This window comes from Monodelphis domestica, chromosome 4 (genome assembly GCF_027887165.1).
Source record: "Monodelphis domestica isolate mMonDom1 chromosome 4, mMonDom1.pri, whole genome shotgun sequence".
Classification (NCBI taxonomy): Eukaryota; Metazoa; Chordata; class Mammalia; order Didelphimorphia; family Didelphidae; genus Monodelphis; species Monodelphis domestica.
The window spans coordinates 57,237,768-57,257,387 of NC_077230.1; the positions used below are offsets into that span (position 1 = coordinate 57,237,768).

A 19,620-nucleotide genomic window follows, 5' to 3' on the forward strand; every position below is an offset into this window, starting at 1 on the left:
ATAATCAAATTAGGTTTATTTCCTGAAGTAATCAGGGAAAAAAGAAAAGAACCTATGTGAGTTAGAACATTTGTGGTGGCAAAGAACTGGAAATTGAGAGGATGCTCATCAACTGGAGAATATTTAACCCAGTTGTGGCACATGATTTTGATGGAATACTACTGTGCTGTAAGAAATGGATGAGCAAGCTAATTTTTATAAAAACAATATGGAAAAGGACTGACAAAATTATGAAGTGAAACAAAAAGCAAGAGAACATTATATATAGCAATATTAATGTTTAAAGAATGACTTGTATATATATATATATATATATATATATATATATATATATAAAGAATGACCTGTGGAGAAAGAACTGATAAATAGAAATAAATAAGACAGTTTTATATATACATATATCTTTTTTTTACCAAATGATACTTTTCTAGTATAGGTGGGAAAAAGGGAAATACCTGAGAATTTTAACCTTAACAAATAAATTTTTTTAAAAAGGTAAGTAAGAACCATTTCTGGTGGAGAAGGGAGAATCTTCCTTTTCTACTTGGGTCTCACACCAAAGTAAGCACTCTATTATTAAACTTTGTGTATTCATCCTAAAGAGCTAAATTCCATGAGCATGAGTTCCAGAAGATACAGACACTGTATAGCTTATTTAGATTGTATATTTTGCCAATCCTAGAATATTTAAGAAATTTATTTCTTATGAATCTGACTGCTTAGTGATGTTTCTGATGAATTTTTACTTTATAAGCATATTTAAGTCTGTGGCCAAATTCCTGCTTTTGGCATATACAGCAAAACTTGTTGGCAGCAAATAAAAACATTCATATGTGCCTAAAAACACTTTTATGGGGCAGCGAGGTGGCTCAGTGGATTGAAAGCCAGGCCCAGAGATGGGAGGTCCTGGGTTCAAATCAGATCTCAGACACTTCCTAGCTGTGTGATCCCTGGGCAAGTCATTTAACACCCATAGCCTAACCCTTTCTTATTCTTAGTACATAAATATCTTACCTTTTTCCAATCCTACATTTCCTGGGTCAGCATTTGTTTTCAATTCAAGCCATCTTTGTTAATGTACTACCTACCATGCATCTCTGAATTGCAATTTGAGTAACTGATTTGCAGTTTTTAAAAAAGTTTTGAGGGGCTTTTTTTCCATGACTTGGAGAATAGAGATGAATCTAGCAGTCCTGGATTCTTGTCCTCAACTCTTATGCTGTTCCATTTACATATATGTATGCATTATTTGAATTGTGCGGAAAAGAGTGGGTTGGAGTACAGGTCCTAAATGTAAACCAGCTTTCCTTGAAAAAATTAAATCAGGTGTTGAATTAGAACCCAAATCAGTCTGAATTAACTTTTATTAATGATCTTCCTAGTACCACTATCTCAACTCTTTATGTACTTACTTTTTAAAAATGCCTATGTCAATTAGCCACTACCTAATACTCTGAACCTAACTACTGGTTCAGTATGTTATCCATAGCCCTTTTCCAAATATTATCCTCATTTAAATTTTTAACTTAATTCTTAGTATGAGACTAATCTATTTCTTTTCCAGGATGACTTGTAAGATCTTTGATAACCAAAATATAGCATCCCAGTGCCCATCATGCATCACTTCATTGCCCTTTATGTTACCCACCAATTTGGATTCACACAATATTGTGATCTTTCATGTTTTTCAGGTTTACCTAATTCACTGGTTAGGTCTAGGTGCTAGTAGACTATAATTGAGGCTAATGCTTCAGCTCTTAGGAATAGTTGGAACACTAACTTAGCACCTATATGGGATGTTAAAAAATCTAAGAGGGTGGAAAGGAAAGATGTCAAGAATTACATTTAATAGAAAGACACAAATTGCCATCAGCAGCAATGGAGGTGATTATCTCCAGCAATGAGATGAGAAATAATGAAGTATTGTTTCAGAAACTATATTAGGTGGTTCTTGAGATACATAAGGAACAAAGATAATTCTTATCTTCAAGGAGCTAATCATCTATGATGGGTTTCTCCATGTAGCCTTTTCCTAATGAGCTACCCAAAATATGGGCCAAGTGAAAGAATGAGACAAACCATAAAACTTTAAAGTCAGCATTCAAAATTACATTAAACGTTATAGATGAAAAAATGAACTCATCTCCACCAGGGGAACAAAACATCTTTCCCTTTCCCCAAATTTAATATTTCTGCTGAGTCAACACTCTTTTGCCATTCAAGTTAATAATCAAGTCCTTAACTCTTCCCCCTCTCCCAGTTAATTCTAACTTCTACAACATCCTATCAACCAAACAATAATAGGCTCTTTGTTAAACCCTTGAGAACAAAGTCAAATAAACAAATAAATGAAGATAGAATGCACTTTCAAGGGGCTTATATTCTCTCAGGGGAAAGAATATGTACACTAATTATGTGGAGAATACAGCACAAACAAAAAATAAAAAATAAAGTAGTCAGAGAAAGCAAGTGCTCCCTGGGAAAGTAGGAAGGGATTTTATAAGGAATAAGAGAGGAAAAAAGGAAATTTTGTACTTGGTCCCCAAGAGCAAGAATGCAAAGTTAGAGGATCTATAATGATTATTAACGAATAAGCAGTTATTTTACCAAGCCAAAGCTGTACGAATTTACCTTAAAAACTTAAAAAAGTTCTTGTTCCTAAAGATAATATGTATATGTATATTCCACCCTACCCCCACCAACTGGGGAAATATACACAGGACAGCCAGGGAAGAACACTTTGATCTTGAAAAATTACAAGGACACTACCCACCCAGGTAAAGCAGCAGTATAAATTTGCATAGTACACAGTTGATTGGATCATAATTCATGTTTCCAGAAAGTGGGGAGAAAGCTGCACCTGGAGATGGCCAGAGAACAAGAAGCAATGTGAAGCATGGCTGACTAATCTATAATGAATACTGCTGAAAAGTTCAATTAGGATCTGGTTGTAAATAATTTTAAACTTCAGAAGGTGTATTTGATCAAAGCTAGATTCTTAGCCTAGAGGTCCATGAAATTGCTTTAAAATTTTTTTCATAAATTTATTTCAACATAATTGGTTTTCTTTGGGGATGGGGAAGGGAGGGCCCTCACCTGCAGAGTGAGGGTTGCAGTTTGGGCATTTGGTCTCTAAAAGGTTCACCATCATTGCCCTAGAGGTTATAGAGATGCAGGGAAGTTTATTAGGTAGGAAAGCCAAGATCCAGCAACTAAAACAAACCAAACAACCACTCTTAAGGGAAATTATATGGGCAGCAGTGGAGGATAGATTACTTGAAAGAGGCTTTTAAAGTCAAGGAAATCAATTAGAAAGTTACTAGAATGGTTGGGGCAAGAGTAGTGAGAAATGGGCATGTGTATAGTATAGTGTGGAAGAAGACAGACAGGATTTAGTGACTTACTGGATACTATGTAGAATTTAGGAGATTGAAGAATAAATACACTGGTAATTGTAGAAACTTGAAAACCTTGTTCCCACAGAAACAGTTATTTCAGAAAGAAAGATGAGTTGTTTTGTACAGGGTAAAGGAGGGAAGGAAAAAAAATTTTGAACATGCTCAGTTTTGAGATACCTATGTAACATTCAATTCGAAGTGTTCAATAAGGGAATGAGTTATGAAACTGAAGGTAGCAAAGATTAGAGCTGACTGTACATTATGAGAGACAGAGATATCAATTGCACAGAAAAGACAACTGGCCCCTAAAGACTTGATGAGGTCACTGACATAAAAAAGCAGAAGGTCCAGGGTACACTTAGTAGGTATGATATGGAGACTATAGATCAGTTATAACAGTTATAACACCAGGGATGGTTAGTTTGCCAACCCAGAGAATTATCCAGGAAGAGAGGGTAATCAACAGCAGTAAAAATGCTTGAAACGTCAAAAGAGTACCAGATCTGGCAATTAAGGATGGGGAGGCAATTAATGCAGATAGTTTTCTAGAAGTTTGACTGAGAAAGAAGTAGAAGAAATTAAGAAATTATGGTAGGTTCTCTAGTAAACATCTGTTTAGGATGAGAAAGAACTGAATGTGTGTGGAGGTGGAAGGAAAAGATGGGAGAGGTTTAGTCTTGGGTCAGGTAAGATGGGACACCTCATTATAGGAGCCTGTAGTACTAGAGGAATGAGGTATGTTATGGATTTTGAAATTAAGGAGGAAAAACACTCAAGAAAATATTAAAACATTATTAGATGTTCCAACATTTAATGGATTCCATAAGAAAAAAAAATAACATACCTCTAAATTTCTAGGAATTAATGATTATGGCTTTACTTTCCACCTTCCAATTTACTAGAATCTTTTTATGCTAAGATCAAAACAGTGAAATTTACATATGTATTAGAGAAAAGTTATCTACTGTATTTTAATGAGGCCGCCATCTAATAATTAAGCTGCAAAGAATCACAAATCACCAGACATTTACAATGTCACTATTTGGGGGGTTGGCGAAAAATGCCAAGGAAACTGTCACTAGTAATGTTAGAGAAGACTTCTTGGAAGGTGTGACCCTTTATAGAACAGTGAGAAAAAAAAAGATGAGCAATGTCATATGAAAAGAATGAGTTAGGGCAAAACAGCAACAGGTCTCAATAAAAAAGGTTCGACTAGAAAATAATGAACAGTGAGAAAAGAAGAGTCACTGCAAAGAGATAGCATGGTTTCATTAAAACTCAGTCATGGCAAGACAAATCTGAGTTCCATTTTTGACAGGTTTACTAGGCAAGTACTTCAGTGAAATGTAAAATTCATGGCATACTTATATTTTAGCAAAGCATTTGACAAAGTTTCTCAATTCTAATAGGCAAATGGAAAAGTAAGTTAAACTGATACAATTAGGAAAGACTGAAATTGTTTAGATTAGGCCAGATCCCCCCCCCCCCCCAAATGGCCAATAGTTTGATGTCAAAACGAAAATTTTCTGGAGTAGTTGTACTTGGTACTATTACTTAACATTTTTTTTGCCAATGCAAGCAACTCAGCAAGCATCTAGGGTTGAACATAAAACTCTACAGGGAAACAAGCAAAGGGGGAGGGAGAATAGTGTACAGGAAAGAATAGCAATAATAAACAAAATAAGCTTCTTGATCTTTAAGATTGAAAAGTGTTGGGAATAAAAAGCAAAGAACTAGAATCTAAGAAGTACCTTAGAGGTTGTGTCTCAGACAAATGGAATGTGGCATATGACTATAGTGGGAATATTAATTCACAGTAAGAAATGGCAAGAAACAATTTTAGAGAAACCTGTGTACCGATTTCAAAGAGAAGTGAATAAAACCAATATACTAGTTTATACATGGTCAAGGAAATGAAGACAACTGTCTCCAAAGGATCTATGAAGTACATTACTTATCTTAAAAAAAAAAGGTAATGAAAAGTACAAACGTACATTTTTTTGGCATGGCCATCATATTTTTGCGTAACAAGGTTATTTTCTTTCAGTTTTTTGATTTGAGAAGGGTTAGCAATAATGATATGTAGCCACACCTTTCATGAAACATCTAAAAATATGCACAAAGAACAAAGTTCAAAAGGAAGTACAATAAGTTTTGAAAGTAATGAGGCAGAATTTTGAAAGCAAGAGGTATGAATGGATATTCAGATTTCATATCAAATGCATGTTCTACTGAATTACAGTCTGATGGTATTTTAAGTTTAGAATAAAAAAATTAATGCATTTTTAGTGACTACCGTTATATCTGGGTACTGTGCTAGGTATTGGGAATTCAAAGACAAAAGGTCCCCCACTCCCAGGGAACTCACATTCTACTGAGAAATACAACCTGGGGAGTAGCTGGGTAGCTAAGTGGTTTGAGTCAGGCCTAGAGACAGGAGAGGTCCTAGGTTCAAATCTGGCCTCACATACTTCCCAGCTGTGTGACCCTGGACAAGTCACTTGACCCCCATTGTCTAGCCCTTAACACTCTTCTGCCTATTGACTCCAAGAGGGAAGGCAAGGGTTAAAAAAAAAACACCTGTAGGTCAATATGTATAAGGTACAAACAAAATAAAGTACAAAGTAGATGGGAAAAGGACAGAAGCAATGGGGTTGTTACCCTTATAGCTGACTAATAAGCCTTGAAGGGTGCTAGAGGGTCAGAGGAAAGACAGAAGAAACCTACTAGCAATACTGAAGGAAGAGAATGGGGATACCATACATAAAAGCAAAGAGATGAGAGTTAATGTCATGTAGGGGAGGACTGGGAAATATACCAATCAATATGACTGGATTCAGATAGTGAAAGATTTTAAATGTCAAAGTTTGCATTTCAATACTGAAATTTCTTTAAGAATGTGATGGGAGTGGGGAGGAAGGCAGCTAGGTAGCTCAGTGGATTGAGAGGAACCAAAACACAGAAGGGTTAAAAAATAAATGTGACATAGGTAGACCTATGCTTCAGGATATCAATCTAGCATTTAAAATTATTATTTTGGCAATGTCATTTAAGAGGGACTGTCACAGAAAGTAGAAGGGTACTGCAATAATTGAGGTGTGAAATGCTGAGACACTGGGCAATAAACTAATGCAGCAATGATTATTGTACAGGGCTTATTTAGACTATTATATGAAGTCATGTTGCCATTAAAGGACTTCATTTCCCAAATTACAATTTTTCCTTTTTCCACATTTCACCAAGACGCATACCATTAAAAAAAATCCTCAGAAGGCTATGAGGTACTTTTTACTGCAACCTTTGCAAAGTCAACCAAGCAGATTCTATCTTTAAAAAAAAGCTCCATGAGGGGCAGTTAGATGGCTCATTGGATAGAGCCAGGCCTGGAGGTGGGGAATTCTGGTTGTGACTCTGACCTCAGCCATTACCTAGTTGTGTGACCCTGAGTAAGTCACCAATTGCCTAGCCCTTTCCTCCCTTCTGTCTTGGAACTGATACTTAGTATCAATTCTAACACAGAAGTAAGAGTTTAAAAATAGACTCCACCTATTATTCTCACCTCTAAGACTAAAATAATTTAGATCATATTCTCAACAATTTAGAAAGCTGTCAAGTCAAAAAAATAAGCCTGAATTTTTAAGTGTGACCAGATTTCTGAAGACAAACATATCATTTTGGTTATAAAAACTATTTTAGGGCATAAAGCAAAATAATAAGCAAATTCTTTCTTGGCCTCTTTTCTAATTTTATATAGACAAAAGAGTATTTCAGGATACTATCACTAGCACAGAGCAGAATGATTTATTTATTATTTCCTTACAATTATATTCAGCTACATATTCCATGGCAACAAGATTATTTTCCCCCTTAAATCTGTTTTCTTCCAACTTTGACATTTCTGTCACTAGCACTACCACTTACCAGTATCCCAAGTTTGAAACCTTGGGTTTAAATACAGGACTCTACCCTTCTGTCTTACTCCTCATGATACAAAGTTATAAAGTCCTGCCAATTCTACTTATGAAAACATTTCTAGATCAATAATTTCCTCTCTAGACCTAATGACTCCAACCAAGACAAACTGATCCTCATTACTGTCATACAAAACTAGGATCATGGGATTCTGCACAGAAGAGGAAAGGAGGGATGATAAAGAGGAAAGGAGATACCTCCGAACCAAGCTATTCCTTACAAGAAGCTAGTTTCAATCTACCTTTCTAAAATTATTCATTTCTCCATCCTTGTACTTTCTATTTTGAGCCTAACTGGTCTAACATATTCCAATGACATTTCGTCTTTTTTTTGTATAAGCTGTCTCCCATGCCTAGAATACTTTACCTCAGCTTCTCAGACTCAAGGCTCATTTCAAACACCACCTTCTACTGAAAGGAATTCCCTGAAGCCCCTAATTTTTAGTGCATCTCTCCCACCCTACCCCCAATAACTTTTCGTTTATTTCTCAATGCAGTCTCCCTACAGATTGAAAGCTCTTTTATGGCAGGGGTTGTTGGACTTTTTTATACCCACAGAGCCTAGTTCAGAGCTTAGCAATAGGAGAGGCAAATTAAATGCTGACTGAACTGAATGTAGATCTGAAAGGAAGCTCAGAGATTATTTTGCCCAAGCTTTTATCAAGGATCAAAGAAGTTGAATGAAAAAGTTCTCATATGCAAAAACCCTGAGTAAATAAATAGCAAAGCAAGACAGTCCCCTCTTTTCAGGACCTCATCTACTAAGGAGACAAAAAAAATGTAGGTTTTAGCTCTAAGTCAAATGGAAAGGCCACAAGGAATTTAGTGTGTTCTTTAATATTACATCCACTTATAAAACCTTATTGATATGTTGAAATAAGTGCCAAGGTCTTAGATGGTCAATAATTTTCTTGATCAAAAAGGTCATGATATCTACTAAGACCCTGGATTAGAAATCATATTTTAACTCCAAATACAATACTCTTACCCACTATGGGACTCGGGTATTCAGCTTATTTTATAGTTAAAACACTAACAAGGAAATGGGGTGGGGGGAAGAGGCACTAAATAAAAGGCAGACTGAATTGAATTGTTTTTGAATGCGAACACTTTCAATCTCATAATCTTCAAAACATAGTTAATATAGTAAGTCCATTAAGACTCATCTGTCTCAGCATTTTATCTCCCAATTTTATACTGTACAATTTAGGAGCAAGGTAGAAGACAAACTTAAAGCCTTGAAAAATACCTGAATAGAATTTATCCACATTAACACAAATTGGAGGATTAAAGTCACCTACATTTTTCATATGAGTTGGAACAATAAAAACATCAAATATTTAGTAAGACAAAAATTATCCTATCTATTTTTGGAAATTTACCCAGAAGTGAGTACAACAATGGAACAATTTCTCCTTCAGTTAAACTCTGGTAGCTAATATCCTTGATGATGAAATTCTCAACTTTGGAAAAAAAGAAAAAAATTAGCTATCGTGTAAATGACCTTGGAGGAAACATTTAAACTATGAAAAAGCTGCTGTCAGCATTTCTAGATGACCCCTAGTATTAAGATTTGATTAAAAAGAAACCAAAAAAACCTAAACCATGCCCTGAACACTCAACTTGAAATATCTTTCAACATTTTCTTCATCTATCTTTTCTATTTTCCCTTCTATCAATTTCATTTAAAAAAAGATGGAACATCTTTTCCTTTATGTTCTATTATTTCAATTGTTTTCTTCATCTACTCATGTCAAATTAGGTGTTTACTTTTATCAGCACACAGAATTTCCCATAGGATTGTCAAAAAGGCAAAACCCCTGGATTTGGAAGTGCTTGTCTTTCATTGAAATTTATTAGGTATAAGTCAAATTTTGGGAATTTGTAGCAGCCCTAATTATACAAATCATTCAGGGGATTAAAAAACTGATTCTCAATCAGAATCATCAAATGAATGGCAAAATACAATGTTACTGAAGAGATGAGATACATTCAAGTTGAAGAAATATTGCCCTGTCAAAAGAAAAACAGTATAAAGTTTCAAAACATTCTATCAAAGTTGAGCCAAATGCTAAGAAGAATGCACAGGGGTAAGGGGTGACTTAAAAATTGTAATTAATGAAAAATGGATGACTAAGAACTGTTTGGTTTTGCTAAAACATATAATCGTCAATATTTAGAAAACCAGACCTTTCTCAAATAGCAAAATTCTTAATATAGCTTCAAACTTTTCATTTAACTTTTTTCACTCCTACTTAAGATGAATTATTTTAATGTAATTTTAAAATATTGGCACATGTGACAACTACTTCAAATAACAACTTACTAATTTTTCAATTATGTAGAATCATAGATCTTTCGATCTTTAAGGGTTGGAAGTGGCCCCAGTAGATAATTCAATTCAATAAGCATTATATAGGTGTAAAGATTACAGTCTGGAGGTTAACAGACTTGCCTAGTCACACACCTAATAGTATTCACTGCACAATTTTTTCTTCTGCTAACCCCACCACTTTTCTTACTGCAAATAAATTTTTACAATTTCAAAATAAATTAGCTCTACAAAGGATAATATAGAACTGGAAATCATCCAGTTCAATCTTCATTTTATAGATAAGGAAATCAGTGACTTGTACAATATCATAATAGTAGTAAATGACAGGTATGGAATTTGAACTCAAGTTGTCTGATCCCAAATCCACTGCTTTCTGTACCACACTGCCTCTCTCTAGAGTGAATATGGATGACCAGAAGTGAACATATGGTCATGGTGCTGACTCATTTGATTATTTAAGATATAAACATTTTCTCAAATCAGGTACAGCAGAAAGTAGTACTATAGATTTTTCCCATTAAGACTGAGGAAGCAATTAAGAGCCACCAACCATACAATAAGTTCTATCCAACATAGCCAGACCTGATGCCAAAAGGCAAAGCAGCACACCAGATACTCTTTTGTTGAAGGCACAAAAATCTAAGTGATGCAGAGTTATGGATTTAGAAGCCTGATTCAAATCCAAGACCTGCTATTTACTGGGTGACTTTGTGTAAATCAATCTCAAAGGCAAAATTAAAGACTAAACAGCCTCTTCCAACTCAAAATCTAAGATCTTTATCTTGTACTTTACTTTATACTTACTTGCATTTATTCACTTTAATTTTATTTTGTATGTGTACTTGTCTTCCTCATTAAAATGTTAATTATGCTCTGTATGAATAGGGAGGGATTGTTTTTTAAAACTTTTATCTCAAGAGACCTAGCAAAGTGCCTGACATGTGATGGGTTATTAAGAAATGTTTGCTGACATTAGTACCTTATACATGGATCTGTTTCTTTGAAGGAGATATTTTAGTATGCTTCGATGGACAATATGTAAACCCAATATTAAAAAGAACCCAATGCTATGGACATTGTTCCACTTCTAAACATACTAGTCTATAATATTATCAATCATTTCCATTGTCTAATAAGGAGTATAATACGTCCCTCTTATCTCCTCAAAATAAAAAGGGGGGAGGGGTATGCTAGCATACTTTTCTAGTTAAAATTAAGTCAAGATAACTTGAAAACATCATGCATAGAGTAGTTAGTAAGGGGAAGAACACCAGACATAGCTTGAATCTGAACTTGGAAGCTGTGTGACCTTGGACAATCTAGTTACTTTTGGGGGCCTCAATTTCTTCACCTGTAAAGTTGAAGGGTTTGGAAAAATAAATTTGAAAGGAAGGACCCTTCCAGCTTTAACAGGTTATGTATGGTGTCCCTTTTCGCCATCTCTAAAACATTTGGGCTAAGAGCAAATTAAAGGGGATCTCTCCCCAAACCTGAACCTTCAGCCAAAGAAATGCTGTGTCAGGGTGTAAGGACAAAAAAGCATTCGGAGACAGCTTTCCTCAAAAAAAATCGCCCCCTTTTTTGCTGGGGGAGCGGGGGAGAAGACACACCTAAAGACACCAATCTGTTCCTCTGAAAGTCACACACCCCATTCATTGCTCCCCAATCACCAGACACCACCCCACCCCGGCATCTCAAACCCACGTGCTGCCCCCCCTGCCGGGGCCCCAGTGGCTCTGGGGGACTGTGCCCGCCTGCCAGCCTGTGGAGGGCAGCGGCGGGGGGCGGGGCAGTGTCTGTGGCGTCCCCGAGCCCTCCCACGCCGGTGTCTCACCATCTCCTCGTGGGCGCCGGTGCCGTCCTGGTGGCCGCTGCCAGCCCCGGCCGGGGCTGGACTGGCCCTGCCCTCCGGGGTCTTTCTCTCGCTGTTCCGTTTCACGCCTCCGCCTCCGGCATCGCCACGGCCGCCGCTGCCCGTGTCCCGCCGTCGTCGCTGCCGACTCCACAGGTACACGGCGCCCGCGCCCAGGATGAGCGGCGCCCCGACCGCCAGCGCCAGCTGCCAGCGAGGCAGGCCCCCCGCGCCGGGATCCACTGCTCCATTCCCCACCCCAACCCCGGCGCTGGGGACCGCTGCCACCGCCGTCTCCAGGGGCTTAGAGGCGGCCATGACGATCTTTCCACTCCTCAGCCGCCGCTCCTCCTCGGTCGCCCCAGTCCTGGAGCGAACACGCCAGCCAGCGCACAGCAGGAATAGCGAGCGAGTGAGCGGGCGACAGAGAAGGGCCAGAGGGCACCGGAAACCCGGGGCATGCCGGGCCAGCCTTCCGGTCTCCTAGCCATCCCAAGGGGGCGGGAGGGAGAGACAATCACTTCCGGTCACGGGACCACCCGAAGTCTGTATCTGAGGTTTCTAGCCTCAATTCTTTTAGCTCTACTGAGTGGAAGAGTCTCCTCTGAGTCTCTGTCCCACTTGCACTTGAGGATCAGAGTCGGGATGGATGTGAATGGAGCGATTGAGCGGTGATTTTATTGAGGTGGAGGGGAGTGTTTGTAATAAGGCTCAAACGAGATAATGGATGTTAAAAGGTTTGCTAACCTTCAGATGTTATTTAAACGGCCGTCCGTTAATCAGAGAAAGAGCTGGCTTGTCGGAGGGGGCGGGGCGGAAGGTTGTGCCCTGCTGCAATTGGTTCTATATGGTGGGGGCGGGGCCGGGCAGAGTACGCTCCGCCCCACTTTCTGACAGGGCCGCGGCCCAGATTCCCTGTGTTCCTGATCGCTCTAGTTTCTGTGACTCCTCGGTGGTTGTGTATACCGCTGTCTCCATTGTCCTTTGTACAGATCTTTTGGCTCTCCTTCCAGAATTGCTCAACCTGCATCTTATCGCGGGGGACCACCTCCTCAATAGCTTTAGTGAACGTGAGGTTGTTGTGGGGCAAGGAGACACGATACAAAACGATTGTGCTTTTGTTCAAGATTTGCAACACTTCCCCCTTCTCCCTATAATCCCTCCCAGTAAAAGTGATGTGCAGTCACTGTTACCTGTCTTACCAAGTGCACATTACTGTGATTGAGCTGTTATTGGCTGCCTCTAACGAAAGCCCATGCTTATCTTTCTCCCCAGGTCCCTAAAGCCACCTCTAATCAAAGCCATGTTTTATTTTTCCCTTTAGCTCCCTATAGATTCCCAATCCTGTGTTTAGACTGACCATCATGCACCCACCATAACTGGGACTCCCTTCTACCCAGTTCTACTCCAGCATATTCTCTTATCTTCTCTCCCAAGTTTGACTTTATAATTTTGTTCCACCTCAGGACCAGTCCCTTACAAAACCTAATTTCTCTAACCCTGAATGTTAGTGTTATGGTATATAAATAACCTATTACTATATTAAGCATTCACCTCTTAAATAATCAAACTGCTTAAATAATCATTCACTGCTGTCAACATCTATGTGGGAGAAGCTCTTATTTACAAATTATAATCCTAAAATTTATACTAGTCTTGGATTTAGTAAGAAGCCTCATTCTCCTGGTTATATGAGCCTTCCTCTTAACATAACCTAAATGTGTGAACACATTAAAAGTATCTTTTGCCCTTTCTGCCAGTTCCCTCTGACTAGATTACACTCAAACCAGTCATGCCTCATTCCTTTCCAGGATGTACTGAACTTTATAGGCCATGTCACCATGGAAATCTAGAAATCCCCAGTTTATTTAGTTTGAGGATAGAAACCCCAGGTTTTGACCTTGTCACAGGAGAGGTTTCCCCCTGACAATAGACAATAGACAATAGACATCCACTTCAGCTTTGGTGCAGTAGGTCAGTCCCACAAGCTGAAGGTCGGGAGTTCAATCCTTGGTAAGGAAGGTGTGATATATACAGGGAAAGACTTCTGAAGACAAAAGAGCTACTTGACTTGATGGGGTTTACCTCCCCACCTAAAGTGGATGTCTATTGTCTGGGGAAGTGAGACCTTCCCTCAAGGGGAAACCTCTCCTGTGACAAGGTCAAAACCTGGGGTTTCTACCCTCAAACTAAATTGACTGGGGATTTCTAGATTTCCATGTTGACACCATGTCTCCCCCTCCCCTTCCTTAGGTTGTCTACCCCCAACCTTTTTCAATTTTTTCCCAAATGAGTCTTCCCTATTTAGAATGTAAGCTTCTTGAAGATGACCACTATCATTTCTACTAGTATTTGTGTTCCCAGATCTTAGCATGGTGCCTGGTGCATGACAAATGCTTTTTGATTGATTAAAGATTCTGGTCTTCAAGTTCTAATTCTGGGAAATACTGCCAGTGTGACCCTCTTTAATTGCTTGAAACCTTCAGTGCCCCAGGTAATGCTCAAGGCTACAAGTTGCAGAGCTCTAGGTTTGGAAGATGTTTCCCCACCTAAAGTTCCCTGCACTGATCAAAATTGTTTAACCATATTAAATGGGTAACCAAAGGAAGAACTATGGTAGTCATTCAAAAAATATTGTTAGACTTTGAAGATACAAATACAAAAGTGAAACAGTTCCTAACCTCAGTAAGCCTACAGTCTACCCAGAAGATAAAACATTTTCACAAATAAGTAAATACAGGATATATACAAAACAAATTCAGAGTGATAAGAGGATATTAACTACTGGCAAAATCCAGAAAGCTCTTTAGAAAGAGGTAATATATATTCTGATCCTAATGATTAAATACGAATTCAGAATTTCTACCCTCTTTTCCAAACCCCATAATAATTTTCTTATATATAACTTTTTATGATTTAGAAAGCATTTCCCCCCAAAAATACTCCTGTAAGATAAGTAGTACAAGAATTACTTAATAACCCCCAGAGCTGTGGAAAGAATGCTAGATATTTTTTTTAACCCTTACCTTCTGTCTTGGAGTCAATACAGTATATTGGCTCCAAGGCAGAAGAGTGGTAAGGGCTAGGCAGTGGGGGTCAAGTGACTTGCCCAGGGTCACACATCTGGGAAGTGTCTGAGGCCAGATTTGAACCTAGGGTCTCTAGGCCTGACTCTCAATCCACTGAGCTACCCAGCTGCCCCCAGAATGCTAGATTTTAAGTCAGAGGACCTGAGTTCAAATCCCAACCCTGCCACTTACTGCCTGTGTGATTTTGGGCAAGTCACAATCTAAGCTTCACCCCATGAATAGGGTGAAAGGATTATATGAGATAGTCTCAATTCTCCTATGATCACATGAATTTATGAGCTTGTAGGGTTTGTTGTGTTGATATGGAATCTAAGAAAATCCCAAATTTAGTCAGTTTGAAAGCTGGAGACCCTCACCCTTGGTTTGAGTGATAATCCCCACTGAAGGAAATCTCAAACTAACATTAGATATTTAATGGATTTAGCTAGGTGGAGTTAGCAGATTTTAGTCAAATGTGAAGTATTCTTTTGTCCCAGTAGCTTTTCCCTTTGTATCAGATCCTTTCTGAAGAAGGCCCATACTTGTGTAGGGACCACCCTTTTTATTATCCATTGTAAGTAAGTAATCCATTCCCTTACACCCTAGCCTGTGGCTATGGTTTCTTTCCCCCCAGCCTACAGGTGTAGGTGGAGCCCTCCCATTTCCTTGTAGCCATGGTAATGTCAATCAATCATGTTTCCCTATCCCTTGATTTCCCAAAAGAGTATATAAGCTTCCCAATTTTCATGGCTCTTCAGAATTTTGATCTAGTATGGTGACATTCCTAGGGGTCAGTGGCCAGAGCAACCAGAGTCTTGGGCTCTTTGTGGGTTTGTAGTGTGCAACTCTGTGTGGAAGCCTTGAGGAAAGTTCAATAGAACCCCTTAATTTTTAAAGAGTGATTTTTCTGACCATTTTATAGTTCTGTTTTTTTTCCAGCTTAACAGTAGATATCTAACAGGAAGGATAATACACTTATCCATAGTCATACAAATAATATCATAGCAGGATTGGAACCTGCTGGGTCTCCTTAATTCTAGGCCAGTATTCATCAGTTAGAGCAAGTTGTTTCTCATGTATTAATATCCTCATTTTATTGATGAGAAAAGTGAGGATCATAGCTGAATGATATACTAATGGTTCCATAAGAAGTTAGGCTCAGAAATAGGCCCAGTGGCCTTTTTTTTTATGGGTGGGGCGTGGGGGGTGGGGGTGGATTCAATCTGTGATTTTAGCTGTGTATGTTGATGCAGATCTGCAACTGTTCTATAACTTACTGTCTTTAAGAGTTTCTTATTGTACTCATTGAAAGGTTAAGTAGCCTGTTCCAGACCAGAGTTACTTTGTATCAGATGTATCAAAGGCAGGACTTAAGCTCAAGTTTTCCTGACAGATGCTAGCACCCCCAATTGTAATACTATTCCTTTCCATTTTACCATTAAACAATGCATTTTTTCCCTTACAACCTGAATACAGGAAGAACAACAGCTGGTATTTGTGCTTTAAAGTTTGTAAATATGTTACCTGATTGACTCCTCAAAATAACTATGAGGTAAGTATCATGGGTAATTACCATTTTACAGATTTCTGAACTAAGCCTCAAAGATATTAAAGAATTTAAGTCAAAGGTAGATTTGAAATGAGTTCCCAATGCTACCTACTCCCTTCTACTCTGACTCAAAAATAGGTTGTATTCCAAAATGACACTTTTCAATTGCTTGTTTGAAATTCAGTATCTCCAAGAAGTAGATAGAGCCAGGTATTAATAGCTCTACATTATAGATGGAGAAAGCTTAGGTACAGTCAGCAGTGTATCTAGAATTGGACTGCCTGTTCTAGTGTCTTACTTTGTAGTTCCTTTTGACTCTTCTATGTTAACCCTTTGCTTTTTAGACTAATAGAAGCAAGAATACTATGCTTACAATTAAATTTTGAAACTGGATTAATTGGCACCAATAGGGCCTAACTAATTAAATTAGGATGGTGTAATTTGAAATAGATTCAGTTCTTCAGTGCTGTATGTAAATCCTCATTAGTAAATTGCTTTGAGGCAATGGAGTGTTTCTTAGCAACAGAACTGAGAAGAGAGCTAAAAATAATAGCAATGGAAATCTGAGTACTTGGTTCCAGGCACTGTCTCCCTCAAGCCTATATTATAAGCATCACTGTGCATCTGTATTCCTTTCCTCTTGGGAAATAAGCAGATGGCATTTATACAACAAAGTAAAGTAACTAACACAAGCAATTAGTAATTGCTCTACTAAGTATTTACAAAGCACTTAATACTTTTCAGAGCATTTTCATATACTATCTCATATAATATGGCAACCTATTTAGAGGTACGTAGAACAAATAACATAATTCCCATTTTACAAAGAATAAAGTCAAGACAGAATTGTTACATATTTATCTCAATATCAGGGTGATTTTATATTAAATACATATGTTTATCTCATAATGACCCCAGTAAGGTTTGAGTTGTCCTCCAACTTTTTTTTCCTCCTATCTACCAAACATCTGAATTTCTTGAATCATTTTAAAGAGATAAATACCATTTTCGCTACCCAATAAATTTCTGCAATGATATATGTTAAACCCCACAACTAAGCAAATTTGTTCAAAGAGGCTTCTTTGAGAATAATTTCCTTAGAAAGTAAAATGATTGTATGACCTCATTGTCATTGAAGAGTGAAGGTTTTTATGAAAAAATAGTATTTACTGGGTACTTTAAATTTTCAGTTTTTTTAATTTGCTTTGAAGAGGTGATCCATAATCATAATTCTTTGGGATATTTTTCAATCAAATTTTCTTTTTTAATAGCACTCCCCTCAAAGAATTCCCCCAAATTTTCTTCTAAGAATTTTGGAAGAAAACTAATGCTGAATATGCTTCACTGACTCCATTGTAATTGATTAATCATGCTAGTGTTCACTGGTGAGGTCTCCAATTTTGAGTCTATTCTTTAGTGCATTTAAGAGATAAGAAATGATCTTATAAGGCTTACATAAAAATCTTTATTAATGATCCATTATTCCCATTATGATATTCAAGGAGATTATGCTACAGATAATTCAAATTAACTTAGAAGTAATCTATATTTACTACCTACGCTTTGGCATCCCTATCCTGTCCTTGAATATTTTTCATCCTAACAAGTAATTTTCTATGTCAGATTCAAATGGTAACTCTAATGGACCAAGGATTATTTTCATTCATGTAAAATTTTTATATGCTCTTCCCCTCAAATTTACCCAAAATAGACATTTGAAACATACTGCTTTCTTTCTGAATGTTATAGGCAAAGTTCTTAGTAGCAATAATCCCCCTAGGAATGATATCAGATCAGACCAATTACCTAGTTTCTTTCTTCTGCCCACAGACAGAGAATTGGGGTTCCTGGTTAAACTGTTCTAAGAAATTGTAACAGAATCAATATCTTTATACACATCTAATTTTCTGGAATTAATAACTTTTAAAAATAGGTTAGATTATAGCTTTTATAGTTTGGTGCTATATACTTGGTCCTCTAACAAGTCTACTATAGCTTAAGGTACTGCTTTCAAAATACTTACTGAAGGTACAGAACATATAAGCCTATAAATATGTACAAGGTGATTTGAAAAGAAAGAGCATTAGGATCAGGAACAGATTTCTCTAGGAGACTTCAGGTGAGCTGAACCTCGAAAGAAATCAGACTTTTTTTTTTAATTAAAATTTTATCATACAAAACACTTCCATATTGGTCATTGTTGTAAGAGCACACTCACACAAACCACAAAACCCCAAATAAAACTCAATACACTGATGTGCTTTGATCCACATCCATCAGATTCCAACAGTTATTTCTTTGGAGATGCATAGTGTAAACCTTAAAATTTCTTAGACTTATAAATGTTGGAAATTTCACCATTGGGAAATTTCATACTTGAAAAATTTCCTACTGATAGTCTATTGGAATGTGAACGCCCCCTTGGCATGGGAGGGTCCTTCTCCTCCCTACTTAAGATTACTTTAGGACAGAAACCTTTTGCTGAACAATGGAAAGGGCTTTGACCTATGCTTAAGCATAGAACAGGAAGTTCTTTGAGTCATGATTGATTTTAGAATTGATACAATGGAGATACTTGGAATGACAGAACCAGGTCTTGGAACTTCCAATCTCCACCCTGCTCAGGGTAACAGGATTTAGGAAGGGCTACAGCAAAGGATCAAGATTTAATTATTTGAGAATATGACCTTCAACAGACATGTGCAAAGGGGCAGACCTCTGGGCGGTCCTGGGTTAAGCTAGAGCCACCATTGGCACAGGGAAGACATGGACAGTGATTGGTAGATGTGAGAACTGAGGGGAGGGAACTTGGATGGTTTCCTTAAAGATAGAGGGGGTCTGAGGACTAGAGAGGTTGGAGAGGTTTTGCTCTGAGAGGTTGTGCTCTGAGAAGGTTGCTCTGAAGGAAGTTGGAGGTGGAGGCCCCTGAGACTGTTTCTCCATTTTGGTCACGTGAGTGATAGGGACTGATCTCTTTTCTTTGCCTCAGCTAACTAAGGGCTTGGGCCTTTTGGCCCAGCCTAAACAGAGGGGGTATTTAAGCCCTATTCCCTTCTCTCCCCTTTGTCTCTCCCTCTCTCTCTCTCTCTCTCTCTCTCTCTCTCTCTCTCTCTCTCTCTCTCTCTCTCTCTCTCTCTCTAATACCTTTCTTCCTCCTGTTTGTAATTAAAAACTCCATAAAGGGTTGACTGCTGACTTGAGTTTTCATTTAGGAATTACATAGCTGAATTCCTTGGCAACCTTAAATTAATATATATCAGTCTTTTAAGGTGATTTCCTTGTCACATTGTGGTGACCACGAAGGGAGTCTAAAGAATTCTCTCAATAAGCTTCTGAAATTCCTTGCCTTTTTACTCTACCGTCTCACCACTTAGTCCCTTTTAACAGCAAACTTGGCTTAAAGACACAGCTGCTAGAACACGTGAGTATAAAAAACTTTTTCTCTCT

The 19,620-nt window shown here is 37.9% G+C and overlaps 1 protein-coding gene across 1 annotated transcript in view; it reads right to left on the bottom strand.

The window, feature by feature from the left end:
* TOMM70 (translocase of outer mitochondrial membrane 70) overlaps nucleotides 1–12,056 on the bottom strand; it is a 34,581-nt gene extending 22,525 nt beyond the window's left edge. The window contains exon 1 of the mRNA XM_001363839.5: nucleotides 11,539–12,056. Coding sequence (XP_001363876.1) covers nucleotides 11,539–11,874 — 336 coding nt within the window. The 5' untranslated portion in view covers nucleotides 11,875–12,056. The remainder of the gene's footprint in view (nucleotides 1–11,538) is intronic.
* Between the last annotated feature and the right edge of the window lie 7,564 nt (nucleotides 12,057–19,620).